Source organism: Heliangelus exortis, chromosome 4, assembly GCF_036169615.1.
Source record: "Heliangelus exortis chromosome 4, bHelExo1.hap1, whole genome shotgun sequence".
In the NCBI taxonomy this organism is placed as follows: Eukaryota; Metazoa; Chordata; class Aves; order Apodiformes; family Trochilidae; genus Heliangelus; species Heliangelus exortis.
In genome coordinates, this window is record NC_092425.1 from 30,831,731 (window position 1) to 30,848,928 (window position 17,198).

Here is a 17,198-nt window from a genome sequence, read left to right on the forward strand (position 1 = left end):
CCATCATTTAAGACAGCTTAAGTCTACTATGAACGTCCCTGCTTTTGAAGTATTATATTTTGAACAGTTTCTGTCACTGGTTTATGCTTTAAGTACTGACCCGTCCATATTGACCACAGAGCAAGAAAAATTTCCCAGCCTGAAAATGTTTCTTTTCACCTTCAAAATACAGTGCAATGCTCTGATAGTCTTCATTGGTAGTACTTTCAGAACCTGCAAGAGACAAATAGCAGTGTCAGCTGAGCATTGTTATTAAGGAAGATAAAAGCTCTACTGAAGAATTCCTGTTCTATGTTGTTTTGTTTCTATTGATATTTTAAGAAAACCAAAGCCAGACAGACTCAAATTATGTCTTAATACATTGTTTTCCTATTTATTCATATTAAATGTCAGACATCAGGCTAAAAATACAGTGAAATACAGGATGGTATTTCTTTTTTTTTAATAGGCATAATAAAATGGCATAACTATGATGTACTAATAAAGTTTTCCATTATGTCTTGGCAGCCATAAAACAGAGCAAGTGACTATGGGATTATCACCTGAATTATTTTCACAGTTTAAGGATATATGAGTATATCTGTATCACACTGAGCAAGACTACCAAGACCAATGTAACTATGTGGTAGCAGGGAACATTACTTAGTCTTCAAATGAAGACTCCATTTTACTGTACACATTTAGACCAAATACAGTCAAAAGTTAGTTTTAAACCCTTTTTTCATCCACTTAGGTTACTATTTGAGACATCCTATTTTGGATAGAAAGAAGAAAGCATAAAGAGCAGTAGAACAAGAGTGGCCACCTTGACAAGCAGCTGCAACAATAGGCTGGCTGTTGTCAAGTTTTTATAACCTTCATAACAAGAATGCTTTTTTAATTAAGAGATTAACTGAAAATATTAGATAATTTAATAGATACATATGTGGAACTTTTTCCACAAATAATGGCGCCTGACACAGGTGAAAAATATAAAATTTATTGCAAATTGACAAGCTGGCCATTGACTGACTTGATGGCCTGAGGTAAAAGTGACTTCTCAGTAAGGTCTCCTTTTTGCCTCTCACTGAAAAAAGAGGAGGCTATGAAGGGCCTGAAAGGGTAAAAAATGAAAGACAAATGACATGCACATGTAAGAAAACAGATGAAACCAAGAATAAAGGAGAACAGGAGATAAAAATAAAAAACTGTACAAGTAAAATTCTCTGTTTTGGAAATGCAGTGCTACATGTATCAGAGTCAAGGAACAGAATTCCTTAACAGACAAAAGAAAATAGTCCAGACAAATGTTTTATCCCTATGGGTAAACAGGAAAGGCTCTGTCACAGGCAAGATTTGAAAACAACCTGGACAGAAGACGAAGGGAGAGTAAAGCTGAGATGAAATGAAAGCCTGGCTTGTGGGCCTGAATTAGACAGATTACCAAATCCATCCATGGTGACTGGAAATGGAAAAGGCCAGGAAACAAAACTTCACTTCCTTTGTCTTACAATTTTCAATTGCTCAAAAATGATTAAAAGAACAGCAAAACATATTGAGAGCAAACTATTAACCTGGAATACTCACTGATGATATCAGCATAAATCTCCATCTTGTTGTGCTGTTGAGCTAATGTGAAAGCTTCATTATTGCACTTGGACATGACCAGGAACTGGATGGCAGAGCCATAGTCACCAAGTTCCAGAAAGAACCTAATCAGAATGAACACATTAATACCTTAGTACAAATAGGCATATTGAATACACCAAATGTTTTGGGAAGAGAGTATATTCTGTGGTATACAATTATGATACATTTTTAGTTTATTTTATATCTTGATTATTTTAAAGAGTTTACTAAAACTAACTTAGCATAAATAGTACAGCATGACAATTTTTATTATTGTCTAAACTTATTCCTTCAGGTTAGTATCATTTTAATCAGAAAGTTAAAAGAAAAAACAAACTAAAAAAAAAAAAATCAGTAGCTCCTTAGCTGTCAAATTTTAGAGAACTAAATATATAACCTGAAATTTATAGTCACTGGCCAGATACCAGTAACCAGAGTCTGATCTATGTTAGTAAGCCTCACCAACTTCCAATAGGTATGGCCTCTCTCACTTTGGTTTTTTTCAACCCGGATAATACGATTGTTACCTGGCCACCATCTTTGCTCCATCAAGAGACTGTGTTTCTTTCACAATATTAACAGCCTTCTCAGGATTATTCAGGTGATCCAAATACAGTCGAATTACACTGTCCCATTGTTTGGCATGCTCATAAGCTACCACAGCTTCCTTGTAACTGCAAAACAATGGTTCCACATAATTTTTTCTTACTTCTAAGGTGTGAAAGAAACATGCATTATTTTATGTTAAGACAGGAAAACCATCAATGAGAAACACATCTTTGGTACTAGCGGAAGGTCCTTATAATACATTTAAAATCTTTACACCTTAAGTTTACATATTTCAGAATTCATTAAATTTTACGCAAAATTTAATATATTTTAATTTATTTTACAAAAAAATAAATGTATAAGAACGATAAAAACATTTTTATAAGAAAATATAAGCATTCAAACACACCTGCCATCTGCTTCTTTGGCCTTTGCATATTGTAAGTGAATCTTTGGAGATGAAACATGAGTAAGAAGTTCACCAACTTTTGCCCTAGGAAGGGATGATCATAGTTTCAGTTAGTTCATAAAGGTAACTGGTTTCAAATTTTCTCCATTAAACCAGGCATATTTATATCAACACTGAAAAGGAGGATTAAAAAAGAAGTAATTGAACAGAATGTCTAAGCTTTGAAGGCTTTAGTATTTAAACACCCCCCCCATACCTTATATTTGTAAAAACTGGAAATTATGGACTGCTTCATGAACATGAAGTTTGAGAGGTATGAGCATAACAAGTGCCAGACCAGCAATTTTTAACTTTAGTGTTCTCCAATTAATGTACAGGAGCAACACAGTATTAAAACTGAACCTAAAAGAATGCGTGAAAGAGTACAAAAGACCAGTGCAGGTGCAGTTGTGATACCCCCATGGCTGTGTGCTTAAGGCCAGAAGCTGTACAGAGAACTCCAAGCAATTAGAACCAGATTCTCTGAGGGATTAAATCTGTAAGAGCAGAGCATGAAGGAACTCTGAACTATGTCAGTCCTTCTGTAACTACAGCTTCAGGAGCTGCACACAGGGATAGGATCTATAAAAGCCAGAAAACCAAGCTGTGGGCCTCTCAAGAAAAAGGGTAAGACAGACTGAAGTGAGGCTGACCTTACATCTCACCTCTGCCTAAAAGATAGATCACTCCCCCAACCAAACCTCCTTCTGCTAGAGTAAACAAAGCTTGCAGTTCCCCCTTTCCAAATCAAAGCTATCATTACATGCAATCTACCACACTTAAGTGTTTGTTGTCTTGGTCTGTTCTGATGCCACTGACATTTCTATGATGGAAAAAGATTCCAACCTAATGTTTAGAGCACTCATATAAAAGAGAAGGGTTTTTTCTGATCTCAGCTCCAGTTAGTTCTTTAAGGACTTTATGGAATAAAAAAAATGGAACTTGACAAGAATTAATCCCTTAAATCTCTCAGTAAATTGTACTTTTCCTCTGGAAATGTGAAAATAGTCCAATTCACTATTAAAAATATATATTGAACATAATGCCAATGATTTTCATTATTCATGACACAGACTCCATTTAAACCAGGAACTTAATATTGAGACAGTTGGAAATCATTCTGGCTCAGCTGAATTCTGTAAATGAAGAAATTTAATGAACTAAATGGTAATAGCATGAATAAAATCATCAAATTCGTGTGCATATGCTTGCACAGACAAAGGACTCAAAACTGCAAGTAACTTTAGACATAACACAAAAAAAAAAAAAAAGGATGATCTCCCATTTACAGTAAGACTATATTTAACACAATATAAGCTTCTGAGAGAACACTGCTCTTCTTTAACCTTGGCAGAGGGAACAACAAAAACAATGAAACAGAATTAATGAGATGTTTGTGCTATTCAGAGAATCATTTTTTTCCAAAGAAATTTTCCTGAAACCTGTACTTACCAGTTTTTACATCGGATGTATACTGATGCTGCCTTGTCATAATATTGTCCGTTTTCAAAGAGCTGAGCAGCTTCTGAAAATTGCTACAAATATTGAAAGTCATTAAAATATAATTTCTAAATTAGATTACAAATAAATAGATAGCTTAATGAATTCACATACTCAGCCTTAGCCTCATTAACTCCTTTGAATACCTTCATAGTCTCCAAAATATCTCCACAGTCTTTTTTGAGTAGTCTGCTGGGATGTTTCATGGCCTGGTTCACCCCTCGATGGATATCTCCCATTCGAATGGCCATCCGAGCCACTCCAGCAAGGCAAACTTCATCATGTTCCTGGTGCTGGCAACCAAACGAAAAGCAAAAGCAGTAGCTATACACTACACATCAGAACTACCAGGTCACAAAAGCCACAGTAACCAAGAACTGAAAAAAATTAACACAGCATTACATGGACTTGTTAAACCAATTTTGTCTCAAAATTCACGCTTAGCTGCAGCTATCACTTGTTTAGAAGAACTAGGTTTACTTTTCTTCCTAAGTTTTTTCTTTAATTTTAAGTCACAAGATCTGCCCAGGCTAAGCATACATGGGAAGAATCTGTTTTACAGACAGCTCAGTACTACTGTCCTCTTTTCTCCAAAACCAAAAGAAGAAAAAAAAAAAGAAAAATTACTAGCAGGATATTTAATTTTTTTTTTAAGGCAGTAAGGCCACTAATGTTTCATAAAGCCAAATGGCATGAATTGAAAAAACATTGCTATTTCCCCTATTATGTTCCTCTATTGTTATTATTTAAGCTGAGCCATAACAGACATTTTGCAAACTACGGGCAATAATGCCAGCACAAGGGAGGATCTACTGAAAATTATATTTATTTTCTAACACAATCTTTGCTTTTCACAGGTAACAAAGTGAACTGAAGAACAATAGTGAAGAACAATAGAAGTAAAAGCGAAGAACAACAGAAGGAATAATTAGGACTTGTCCTGTAACAATGAAAATCCTAGCAATATTTTCTCTGACATTTGCACATTTATTATAAAGCTGCTTGAACGATAAATACCTAAGCCTCGTTTCACCATGCTAACACAATGTCAATACTGCTTTGTGCCTAGATACTGCTTTGTCCCTAACACTCCGTATATTAAAAATTAAATAGTAAAGGCTACCACCCCAAAAGCAAGTCATACAGATTTAGAGCTGAATAAAAAAATTCTGAATTCAAATGAGTATGACACATGACAACTTAATGTATAGTAGGACAGTAGAAATGCTATCATTACTAAAAAGGAACTACCTCATTGTTTCCGGTGATTCCTTTCTCATAATGTGCCAGAGCGTTAACATAATCACCCCTGAAAGAAAATTAGAAGTTATATGGAAGAATGTTTTTGATAGGTAGAGATGGGTACCTTCCAGTCACACAGATTATGAATGTACCTGTCTTGCTTCAGACATGACTCCATACAAAGATGCCAAATATGCAAGAGATGGACAGTTCCCCAGTATGTGACAGCACTTTCACAACCTATTACTCAAAGCTGCTATACTCAGACAAATACATCTATACATCTCTCTTAAAAGACAGGCAAAGAAATTTTCCACACAATATGCCTCAATAATCTCATCTCTACTTCCACATTTTTCTGGAAGATAAATAAAATTAACCTTCTAAAACTATTTAGAATTTTTGCACCATAAAAATGAAGGCAATTTTTTTTCCTTAAGAACATTCAGAACATGTTGCAGACGGCTGCATTGCTCCAAGTGCCTCCATTCCTTCCTTTCTGTGACCAACAAGACCAAAAGTGCCAGGGGGAAGGAGTTGCCAAAAAACTCTATTACAAGAGAAATGTTTTTCCTCTTAGTTTAGACATTAAACAGACCAAGTTTCATCTGGGAAAAAATAGCTATAAAATAGACTTAAAATCATGGCAAATGGTTAATACCATATCTCTTTCAGGGACTGGCAGCCTTGAAATTTGATATTCCTCTGTCTAAAATATGTAAGAAAATGAAGGCTACTGGGTATTTAAGGAAGTCAGGCAAAAGACAAAGCTTTCATCCAAAGAGAGAAGTGTTAAATGGTGCAAACTTACTCCATTTTCTAAGCACTTGCCTGCAACAAAGCATTTATTTAGTAGATTATATTATTATGTTGTGGACCTACAAGTTGCAAAGAACCCACATACACTGAAATGAATCAAAACTACTGGTTTTGATTATCTAACTAATTATTTAACTACCAGCAACTACATACGTTGCTAGCAAGAAGTACTCCTTACAAAACTACTCTCCTTGGACTATAGCTGCAAGACTCATGAAGTCCTCTCTGAGCAATGGAGTCGGAGTATCTGAGATCTAAGTACTTCTGAGAAACATGACCCCTGGGTTAATATTCTTAAACAGCACCTTTACAGAAAAACTTACAGGAATTCAAGCTGCATTGCATATTCCTTTGATATGAAAGGGATCTGGTCTGGGGCCAAACGCTTAGCCATCTGAAGTGCACTGTCCCAGTGCTGCAAGTCTTTGCGCATCTATTAACAAAGAACAGTAACATTTTCTGATGCAAATATCAAATTCTGAATTCTCATGAACTTTGGATTATCCTAAATACAGAGCTAGTAAGAGTCAGATAATTTTAGAGTGAGACGTTAATCCTAAAAGAATGTGTCAGATGCACAATGGTGAGAACAAAACCATAGAATTAGCAAAAGGTAAAATATTCCAACATTAAGGTTGAAATAATATCAGCAGAAAAAGAAAATTACACATCTTAAATGAATACCTCAAGTGCAGCAACAGGACAGGACGATGCCAGATATAAATCCTGAGCCAGATTAAAATCATTAGTAAACATTGCAAGATGTCCTGCTAAAAGGTTGTGGTCTTCTATTCCCTGTAAAAAGATGTAAATAAGTGCAAAGGCAGTCCAAAAGAAAAAAGTATTCAAACCACATGCATTGGATCCTACAGACCAGAAAAAGCCCTCACACTTTCTTACTGTAGCTCAAAGCAGCTACAGTTAACACTGTCTAAAATGAGCACTTTGAATTAATACATTTTAAGGCACTATTTCATGCACACCTTTACTTGTATAATTGCAATATGGTTTGTTTTTTTTTTAATTTAAAATAATACTAGTGGCCTTAACCATTTTCTCAAAAACAACAATGGAAAAAAGAGCCTCCAAATGCCTGAGATGTGAATATATTTTGCTGCTCTCAAGCAAATGCAGAAAGGAATGTTATGCATTCCAGTAGAGACTGCAACCACTTCAAGGGTCAACCAAGCAAGACACATGTGGTTTGGACACTTCCTCCTCTATAACTGTTAACCCCCTTGAAAATAATTTACCTACTTAAAAAAAACCCACAAATATAAGAATTCAGCAACTTTTAAAGAAGCATTAAATCACCATATTTCCTATTTATAAGCGATTTTACATTTTACCTTTATTTGCTCTAGTGACATCACCATCCCAGCATTCCCAATTGTCCGATAAACACGTATGGCAAAATCCACCTCCATATGATGTAAGGAAGCTTTGGCCAGCTCATTCCAACCAGACTGGCTGTTCAGAATTCTGCACACCTCCCATGCTTCAGAAAACCTACAGAAGGTAAAACACACTTAAAACTAGTACTACTCATACTTAAAATTCCCTATTAACATTTTTTCCTAATACTATAGGAGGGAAAATACAAAAGGCATTTAGTTCCAAGCCACGAGAGAGAGAGAGATCTCAGGAAGAGTGGAGAGACAAATGATTAACTTACAGCTCTGTTTCTACTTTTCCTACTTTGCTTTCCCTACTTCTACTTTCCCTATCTCCTTTCCCTACTCTGCTATTCAATTATACTCATTTTGCATTGCTTCATTACAGTGGGAGTGGAATATGCAAGAAGCATCCTTAGCCAGCTTTGGAAGAGCCACTGTCACAGCAACCTGAATCTGTTTTGAAAAAAGTTACTTTAGCTTTTCCTTGACAGTGGAAAAGCAAATAAAGCACCCCTAGGTCTCTTACTTCACTTGGTCTACACAGACAGACTCATGGATCAATCTAATTTATCGATATTCATTCTAACATTTTATAATAACCAGGATATGCTATATTGCACAGAAGTAAACAATTTAATTAAAATGTAGATGTACCTTTTCAACATTAAACTCTGAGTAAGCATTTGTGCCAGCTCATTAGGTCCAAAGTCTTTCAAATTGCCAAGGAAATGGTGAGTGCTTAGATGAATATTATTTGTTTTCCCACTCTGAGTCTGACAAGTTAATTCTCCATTATATAACAACAAAGGTTTATGGGAAAAGGGGACTTCCGTACCACCTGCCAGAATAATCTTTGACCCTAAATTCAAAGATCAGGAAGAAAAGAAGGCATTATTTTAAAAATTCCTACATGGTACAAAGTGTAGCAAACAATCCCAGAGGAAACAATGCAGATTTGCAGGGCATTACTTCAAGGTCTCTAATTCTGGTATTCACCATCTCATGTACAGTGCATATTTTTCAGTAAAGTAAATACGTATAACTTAAATCTTTTGAACTAGTATGGTCATTTCTCAGATATCTGTAGGAAATCTTCTTACTGTTTATCTGTCATAAATACAGAAATTGCTATGATTATAATTTTATTTAGGAATGCATGAGCATACAAGTTTTATCACCCTGATCCTAAGATTTTGCCATAAACATTTCAAAACACAATTGAAGTACAATGTGTAAACTTCAGGTAGAAGATTATAACAGCAAGAAGCTCAGGGAGTTAAGACTAAAATGCTTTATGCTTACACAGAAACCTACAAAACAACTTGGTTTCTAATTATCAGTTGCACTTTAAAACCTCTATAGTATTATTTTTATACGGAGTTATGAACACATTTAAGACAAATAAAGACTCTCTACATGTTTTACTTTATTAACTGAAGCAGCGAATAAATTTTTTAAGTATCTACATACCTTGAATGGTATTGTTATGAAAAACATAAGTGTACACTTTATCATCATCAAAAGCAACAAAAACACCTTTATCCATTGGCCAGTTTTCCCACAGGATACCTTTAATAGTTGGTGAGAAGTTTGGAATCTCATACAATTTATCATTTATCTACAAATAAAGCAAAAGTAAAATTATAGCAAGTGACTAAGGAGACAAACTAAATATGTATACCAGTTATTATTTAAAAAAAAGAGTAAATAGTGCAGAAATATCAAAATTGTATTTAAAAAGTCTTTTTATAAGCTGTGACTCTGAATAACAGAACAGTTTAATTTGGAAAGGAAATAAATGGAGAAAATTTATATAAATGTTATTTGCTTGTCTTAGGAAAAAGGTATGGGGATAGGCAATGAAACTAGCAATGCTTGTTAGTGGGCTAAAATATCTGTGCTTGAATACACAAAGCCATATATTTCTGAAAATTACTGATCAGGAATTTAGGATAATGAAATTGTCCTGATCTATTATGACAGATTTTATTTCTTTACATTGCCATTAAATTATTGTTGACCTTCACCAGTGATTTCTTCAACCAGCTTACATATTTGGAGTGACAAAAGCTCCCTCATACTCTGTTAAAATCACTATGTAGTTGAAGATTCTCCTTGTAAAGAAAATTGTATGCATATCTCACACCAACTTACTGGACAATAGACAAAGCCATCACTTTTGTCATCTATGAAAGCCAATCTGGTTCCATTGGGATCTGGAAAAATTTTTCTCACACTGACAGGATGCCGATACTCATTCACATACTGCCAGTCCTCAATGTAGAAATAATGAATAACTCCAATCTAGTGAGAAGTAACAGGAAAAATTAATCAATTAAGTGGTGAGTAGATAATTAACTTGTTTGTAGTTTCTCCCATCTTAGAACACTGAACATGAAGCACATTTAAAGAAAAATACTACCAGGTGAGTTTCTTTGGCTTCCTTCTTCACTCAGAGGTGGTTTTGGGAGGACAGGAAAACCTGAGGCTTTCTGGGGGATGGGGAAAGGAGGTGGAAGGTTTGAGGGGTTCTTGAGGGGTTTTCTGTTCTTTTTTGTTGTTTATCTCACTCTGCTTTGTAGACACAAGATGTATTTATTGTGCAGTTCCCTAAACAGGGGAAATGCTTGCCTTGTGGATGACAGAAACTTAAACTTCAAACAAAACTGAAAAATTTGCCTCCAAGGAAGAACCACACATTCTTAAAAACACATGTACCTAAATCAGGGTAGAAAAGCAATCAAACTGATTTGTGATTTAGGCTATATTTAAGGCTATACTTGAAGCAAATGTAAAATTTGCACTCATCAAATGAATCAATTGCAAATTTAGTTCTTCAGATTTATCAGAACCAGTTCAGTTACTGAGAAGGTGGGAAGGTCCTCAACTGCTGCAAACCCACTCTTCATCAAACCAATGATTAACATCAAAAGTAGTGATTCCGCCTTTTGTCTGGAAGGTGGAATCATCATCAGTCTGTCTCACAAAAAGCACAATACTACAATGCCAAATGTGTCCTGTATTCCCAGTGCCAGAAAATACTAAAAGGAAAGAAACTACCCTTCATGCACAGGAAAATATCTGGAAAAATCCAAAAGCACGTACACATCCTTCCTTGGTGCCATCTCAATCCTGTCTTTGTTGAAATACCTATAAAGATTTCTCTTCAGGCCAAGTCTTTAACAGCAACTCAAAACTTCCATTTATTCTATCACACTTGTTTATCTAAGATTCCTTTTGTCTAGCACATCATCACTTAAATCAATATATCTGCAAGGCAAGTGGCCTACTTTATCTCATATCTGGAAGACAGTTTGATTGCTAACCCTCTCATTAATGCAACAGAAGTAAATTCTGCTTTGAACATCAGTGTTTTGCAACAAACATTAGAAAAAGCAAAACCTAATCTTCCTGCCAATTCATCTTGTATAAATGCAGCAGAAAACTAGATGCATTTTTTACTGTACTTGCATCAAGTTACTGTGTAGAAAAGAATCCACTATAAACTTCTCAGAAGCACAGGGTTTTTTCCTAAAAGTATGAGTAATAATCCAAACAATTCAGATAGAAATGCATTTCATCTAAAAAGATCTTTCAAATCCAGAAGTAATACTCACATCTGTACCATATATGAGGAAGTCACTTGTTAAAGCATGGCACAAAATTTGGTATTTATCATCATCTGATGGGAAGAGTCTAGTTTCTCGTTCTTCCTGAGCATCCAAACCTTCACTTTCTATCTAAACATGAAGAATAGCATGAACTGAAACATTCTACTGTTGAAATTTTTGCCTGTATCAAACTGTGAGGAAATGATATGAAGCCAAACTTGCACACGCATACCTTAAAAAGCCAGCATCTGCTCCTGCCACATTCCCACAAACATGTTTAAAATTAAACTTATTAAACAGTTCACAAGAAAACAGTTTTTCTTCACCTGTTCTAGATTAGGCTGTATTTTTTAAGTCCACAGGAATTCCCAGTAATAAAATTCTAAAGAATTTTAAATTTTTATCTCCAATAATTGAAGATCACTCCATTTTATCTCATTTTCAAAATAAATTAACTTGTTCAGCTTAGATCAGCACATCAGTTCAGCACTTTAAATTGCCAGAGCTCTTACCATGTGCAACTGGACTTTACCCTCAAAGAGGGCAGCAGCATAGTCGGAATTAAGGTGCATACTTGCTACTGTGCCCAGGTACTCCATATCTTTAAGCTTTTTTACATCTGAAGAATTAAAAAAGAAAGAAAAGGTGAAAATATCTTGATTTTTTAATGGGTCTTAACTTACTATCTAAACTTGCTGCCCAGATTTCACCAGATGTGAAAAACTCACAACTAACTAGAGATGGAACAAGTCACATGTAAAGGGACTTTCTCCCCTGACTTAGCAGTTCTGACTGCTAAGAAAGCACAAGAGAAACACACATCCTGTGCAACTCTGACTAGTGTTCTTACAGTTTTCATTAAAGCTATCAGTCAGAAAAGGTGATGCTTAGAGAGACATGAAAGCTTTTAATCCAGTGTAAAATTTGGAAAGAGCCTAGCCAATTTTACCTTACCCTACACAAATAACACAAACATCTACCAAACTGAGAATTTAAGCCCTCTGATCATATAGCCAAACTTGATATTTAAAGGCAGTCAAATAACATCTCAAAGGCCTAAAAAATTCCTTCATTAGTTAACAACATGATCTAAAAAATACAAAACAAAAAAGAAACATTCTACATTTTGTTACCAACACCTTGAATCTAAAGTTTTATTTCTATTATTTTCAATGTCTTGTCTCGATTGCCCCAGTTTGCAATTCAACTTGTTATTGTACCATGTGGAATGTCCAGAACTGCTAAACATATTCATAAAGTAAGACAAAATTATGCAGTAGTTGTAAAAGAACTGAATTTATGCTTACTATTCTCTCCAAGTGCATAAAACCAAGCTCGATTGTTCATTCCTACAGCCAAATGATAAACACCAATAGCAACAAAACTCGGCTCTACTTCAACAGAGACTCTGACTGGCAGCTCCTGTAAGAAAACAAAACAAAATACAACAATTTTCATCCACTGTTAATACTTACTTTACTTGTATCTACATGAGGTTTAAAAGGAAGAGGCTATCATACTCTCTCCACATGATTTGCTACAGTAACTTCCAGAAGAGAGGTGAGGCATGCGATCCGTGTACTGCAAGTATCTCCAAGGATTGGGAGCTTTGTCAAGAAAACGTGGAGGGATCCTCTTCGTGTAGATGCTGCCAACAACTGTCCATCATCTGTCCAAGAAATCTGATCTACACCTAAAACAATAAAACAATTAAAAAAAAAATAATCCTTTAACTGGAGTATCTACAGTTACTACAAAAGTACAAGAGGAGGTAATGGTGATAACTTATTACCAAAGAACACAGATAGTCTTGTAACTGTGTTCTGGGAGCCACAGACTCCTGTATATTAGGATGAGAACAAGTTAAATATTATATATCAGTACAAGAGACACTAAAAAGCACCAAAAAAACCCACCAAAAATAAACATGGAAAGAAGCAGAAAGTAGTTATGTATATTTTTTTTAGTAACCTGAATTTACTGTATTACATATTAAAAAAACCAAAACACTAATTGATCAAGTATGATTCAGAGGGCCATACTTCTCTATACTTTGAACAGATAAGATATGTTCCCATTTTGCTATGGGTCACCTAATAAATACAAGTTGGGAAAGAAGTCTATTTTTACACATTTTCTCCAAAACCAGTACTTTCACTCATGTAAACAGTCACCATCAAAATTCTGCTTTTTACCTAATTTGTAAAAAATTTTGTCCTCTTGACTGTTAGCATACCTTTGCTTTCATCATCCAAGTGTATTATGGCATAGATTTCTTGCAAGTCTGACAACTCATGGATTTTAATACTAAAACAAAAAATAAACAGTCATTCTCACTAACAGAAATCTCACTCACCATAAAATGGAAGAAATCTAACCCAATCAAGATATCCTAATGGTGCAAAAAATAGAGTACAAATGCAAAACACCTTCTGTTTCCTAAGGAGCAATGCACACATTGTTATCCATCATCCTAAATATCTATGCCCTATCACTGTACAAAAAGACTTGCTCAGAGGACTAAAATTTGAGGAAAAGGCACAAATCTAATTTGAAAGAACTCAGGGATGGCAAATGCACACTAGTATTTCCTTCTTACTTATTTCCTTACAATGCTGGTTGAGTTAAAAACACATTTCATTTGATGGACAAACACTGCTTGAAGCAGATACAAAGAACCCTACTTTACATAAAAAAAGGCAGAGTCAGAGTTTACTTGCACTGCCATGTGACAATATATGGTGAAGAAACTCTTGAAGAAACAAGAGCTGTATAATAGCTGAAGGGCTTGAAGTTACACCATGCTTTGTTCATAGTTATCCCACTCTTGATGTGCAAGTGTCATAGATCAGCAGCCTGCTAAGGTCACACATAGAACTATGGACAAACAGACTCCCTGTCATCACTTCACTCCTCTTCCATTGAAAAGAAATTCAGGCATCACAGAATAAGGGAGAAGCAAATGAGGAGCTAAAAGAGATATTCTATCATGTACACAACGTATTTTGGAAAAACCCCAGTCTCTAGTTATTTTTTCCTAAATTGCTTACACATTTATATTACTGTCTAGATTGCATGTAAGACCAAACACCAGGGAAGAAGGTATCAGGACATCAGCATACTCAGTACAGCCCTGCATTAATAGTTCTCCTATTGCTAAGCAGATGTTTACATTCAATCAATAAATTACAGTGAAGAAATTTGGACATTTTTGTTGCCATTAAACATAGTATAAAAAGAGAGAATCAAAAGGAATAATTTATACTAAAGCTTAATTAAATTTTATGTGTTTACAATTAATTACAATAAAGTTAATTATAATTGCAGATATTTTATTAAAAGTAATCTTCTCCTAACTTTAGGCAAAGAGATAGCTTCTCAGAGTAGTTCATCTCATCTTATCTGCACTGACTTCTTGAAGCATTAGGCAGCCTAGGTTTAATGCCAAACAGCTACAGTTTGTGAGATTAATTCCATCCTTTATGTACAAAAATATTACTTACCAATTGTCTCCACATGATGCAGCTTTGTTTAATGCCTGTGATATTGCAATGCTGCTTAGATTATTCTTATGATTATGAGCTTGAAAGATTTCGTGACCTATCTCACTCCTGTGTGTAGAAATCACTACAAAACACCCGCGTGAGAAACCAATCATAATGTAGCCATCACCATACCTGTCACAAAAAACAACCAACAATTAAGAGACCTGCTTATGAAATAAGTGATATGCATTTTCTGTCAGACTACTGGGGTAACTGTTAATGCCACTCTTTAATAGAAAAATATAAAATTACGAGAATTTATATATATAATGTGTAACAATACAGTGTAAAATAAATCAAGGGGAAAACCAACCAATGATTCTTAAAGGACAAAACCATTTCTGTGCCCAGAGTTCAGTCATAAGTCATCTTTATTCTCTTTTCTACATTCTATAATGCCACTTTACTTTCAGCAATCTGTATAGATGGCAGTGATGGCAAGAGAAAGACCCCTGGTATCTTCATTGGAATAAGCCTTCCAAAAGACAGAAACTTCCATTTCAATGTTCTGGATGACTTATTCCATCAGAGCTGTGCTATATATAAGGCCACTCATTTTGTCCTTAATGCATACTACTGCAAACACAGTGGAAGCATCAAAGCTAAAATCTCTATTAGTGAATACAGAGTCTGTTTACTTTTCATGGTATAAAGAAGAATTCATGAGGTTAGGGCGGGAATAGTTACAGCATGTAGGGATGAATTCAAACAATATCTCATCAGTTTAGATACAAAAAACAATTGCAAGGGAAATAGCCCAGGTATTCCTTGTTAAGAAACGTGACCATAAATTAAGAAGCACGTAGCTACGGGTTTTCTTACACAGTTGTACCATAAAGGGAAAACTGTCAATTCTGTGTTGTCTGGACAAGCATTAAGACACTGTGTCATGATTCAAAGATACAGAAACAGTACAGCTACTTTTTGGGTACAGAGCTGAAATATCTAGTTTGGGATTCTTGATTCTTCAAAGGAATATTACCAATTGGATTACATAGAAGGGAGGCTTCAAGAACTCTGCACAACTTTGTAAACCAACAAATTACCTTAAGGATACTACTCCACCCCAAGCTCTTTCATCAATCACTCATCTACACAGGAAACAACCTGTGTAAATCCCTATTAAATCCTCAGTTTAGTCTACTGTTTAAGCAGAAACAGTGCTAGTGTTCCAAAGCTAAGAGGACCATCAGCACTAATATTTGAAAATACTGTTTTTATAGCCATTGAATTACCAAGTAAACAATTACACAATGCAGACTTCTTTTGTATTAAAAAAGCTACAATCCATCCATTAAACTTCATTATAAGTAAGGGATATATTATTTAATTTCTAGAACTACTACATCAGAACTACCTGGAAAATCTACAGCTTGTTAATACTAGAATGCTTCATTAAGAAAGTTCTGCTCACCATCTGTAGGTTACAATACTGCCATAAATCTGCTGAAATGTCACATCAATCGGGTTATCAGGATCATTCAAATCAAAAAGAAAGAGAGCCTTCTTGCCAACCACTACACTTACCTGCCAATGAATAAAAAGAAAAATTAACTTGATAAGAATGGCAAAACTTTAAAATAAGGCCCTGCATCTTCACTAGAAGATGAGATTTAGCACTTTCAGAAACCCTTAAGAATTGCATGGATCTGAATTCTGAATGTTAACCAACAGTGAAAGAGTTTTTCAGGATATTCCCCCAGTGGTTCACAGATCCAAATACAAGCCCAACAGAACACACATCTCAAATTCAAGGCTTTATACCACAGAAACATTAAGTTAGCTCCATTTCCTCAGGGGAAAAGGCAACAGATCACATGGAGTTATCCTGTTGGGCTCACCTGAGTCACAACAAAACTATCACAGGTAACTCACTGAGATTTCAAAGACAGAGAGACAATTGCAAAAGAAACCACCTGTTCATTTTGTATTAAAGATGCAATAGTTATGCTGGACTTCATATGGAAAGACAGGTTGAACTTTGGGTTTTTTTTTAAGATTATTTTCATTATTAGAGTGTGCGTTACTGTCAGGCAAGAGCAGAACATTCATTTTAGGAGGAAGAGCTGGTTTCACCTTATTTTTTGACAAACATACCTAGAAGGGCTAATTATAAGTTTACTTCCCATTACATTCTGTTTCAGCTCTCCTTGTCTAAAAAGACGACAATGGTTTATTCCTAAAAAAGCCCTGGAAGAATGAAATATAAAGCTAGTATTTTCAAATGGAGAAAAAAAGGTATATGTTGACCTAAAAATCCATTAATTCAGAATTACAAACTCAAAATCTGACCTATAATTCCTAAAGTTACCCTAAATATATAAATAATGTTCCCTGCCTTTTAGAACATTTTGCTTATAATTCCACTGCAGTTTAATGATGAAGTATTTAAGAAATACTGTTTCTTAAAACTGTTCTAAGAAATTACAGGAATAATTTTATGTTGCAGATCTAGATACTAACTCTAGAAACACTTACT

At 34.9% G+C, this 17,198-nt stretch overlaps 2 protein-coding genes across 3 annotated transcripts in view; one reads left to right on the forward strand and one right to left on the reverse strand.

Annotated features, from left to right (window-relative positions):
• Positions 1-17,198, forward strand: part of RPL9 (ribosomal protein L9) — a 388,416-nt gene that overhangs the window by 81,542 nt on the left and 289,676 nt on the right. The window lies entirely within an intron of this gene.
• Positions 1-17,198, reverse strand: part of WDR19 (WD repeat domain 19) — a 39,861-nt gene that overhangs the window by 15,135 nt on the left and 7,528 nt on the right. The window contains exons 8-27 of one of the 2 annotated variants that reach the window (XM_071743711.1): positions 16,134-16,246; positions 14,678-14,851; positions 13,411-13,481; positions 12,695-12,867; positions 12,482-12,596; positions 11,687-11,793; positions 11,181-11,303; positions 9,718-9,867; positions 9,034-9,181; positions 8,218-8,422; positions 7,516-7,675; positions 6,851-6,961; positions 6,490-6,599; positions 5,357-5,414; positions 4,252-4,398; positions 4,058-4,140; positions 2,567-2,650; positions 2,136-2,282; positions 1,567-1,691; positions 101-213 (exon numbers count right to left, since the gene is read on the reverse strand). In XM_071743711.1, coding sequence (XP_071599812.1) covers positions 101-213; positions 1,567-1,691; positions 2,136-2,282; positions 2,567-2,650; positions 4,058-4,140; positions 4,252-4,398; positions 5,357-5,414; positions 6,490-6,599; positions 6,851-6,961; positions 7,516-7,675; positions 8,218-8,422; positions 9,034-9,181; positions 9,718-9,867; positions 11,181-11,303; positions 11,687-11,793; positions 12,482-12,596; positions 12,695-12,867; positions 13,411-13,481; positions 14,678-14,851; positions 16,134-16,246 — 2,517 coding nt within the window. The remainder of the gene's footprint in view (positions 1-100; positions 214-1,566; positions 1,692-2,135; positions 2,283-2,566; positions 2,651-4,057; positions 4,141-4,251; positions 4,399-5,356; positions 5,415-6,489; positions 6,600-6,850; positions 6,962-7,515; positions 7,676-8,217; positions 8,423-9,033; positions 9,182-9,717; positions 9,868-11,180; positions 11,304-11,686; positions 11,794-12,481; positions 12,597-12,694; positions 12,868-13,410; positions 13,482-14,677; positions 14,852-16,133; positions 16,247-17,198) is intronic. The other variant, XM_071743712.1, reaches the window with a different exon arrangement.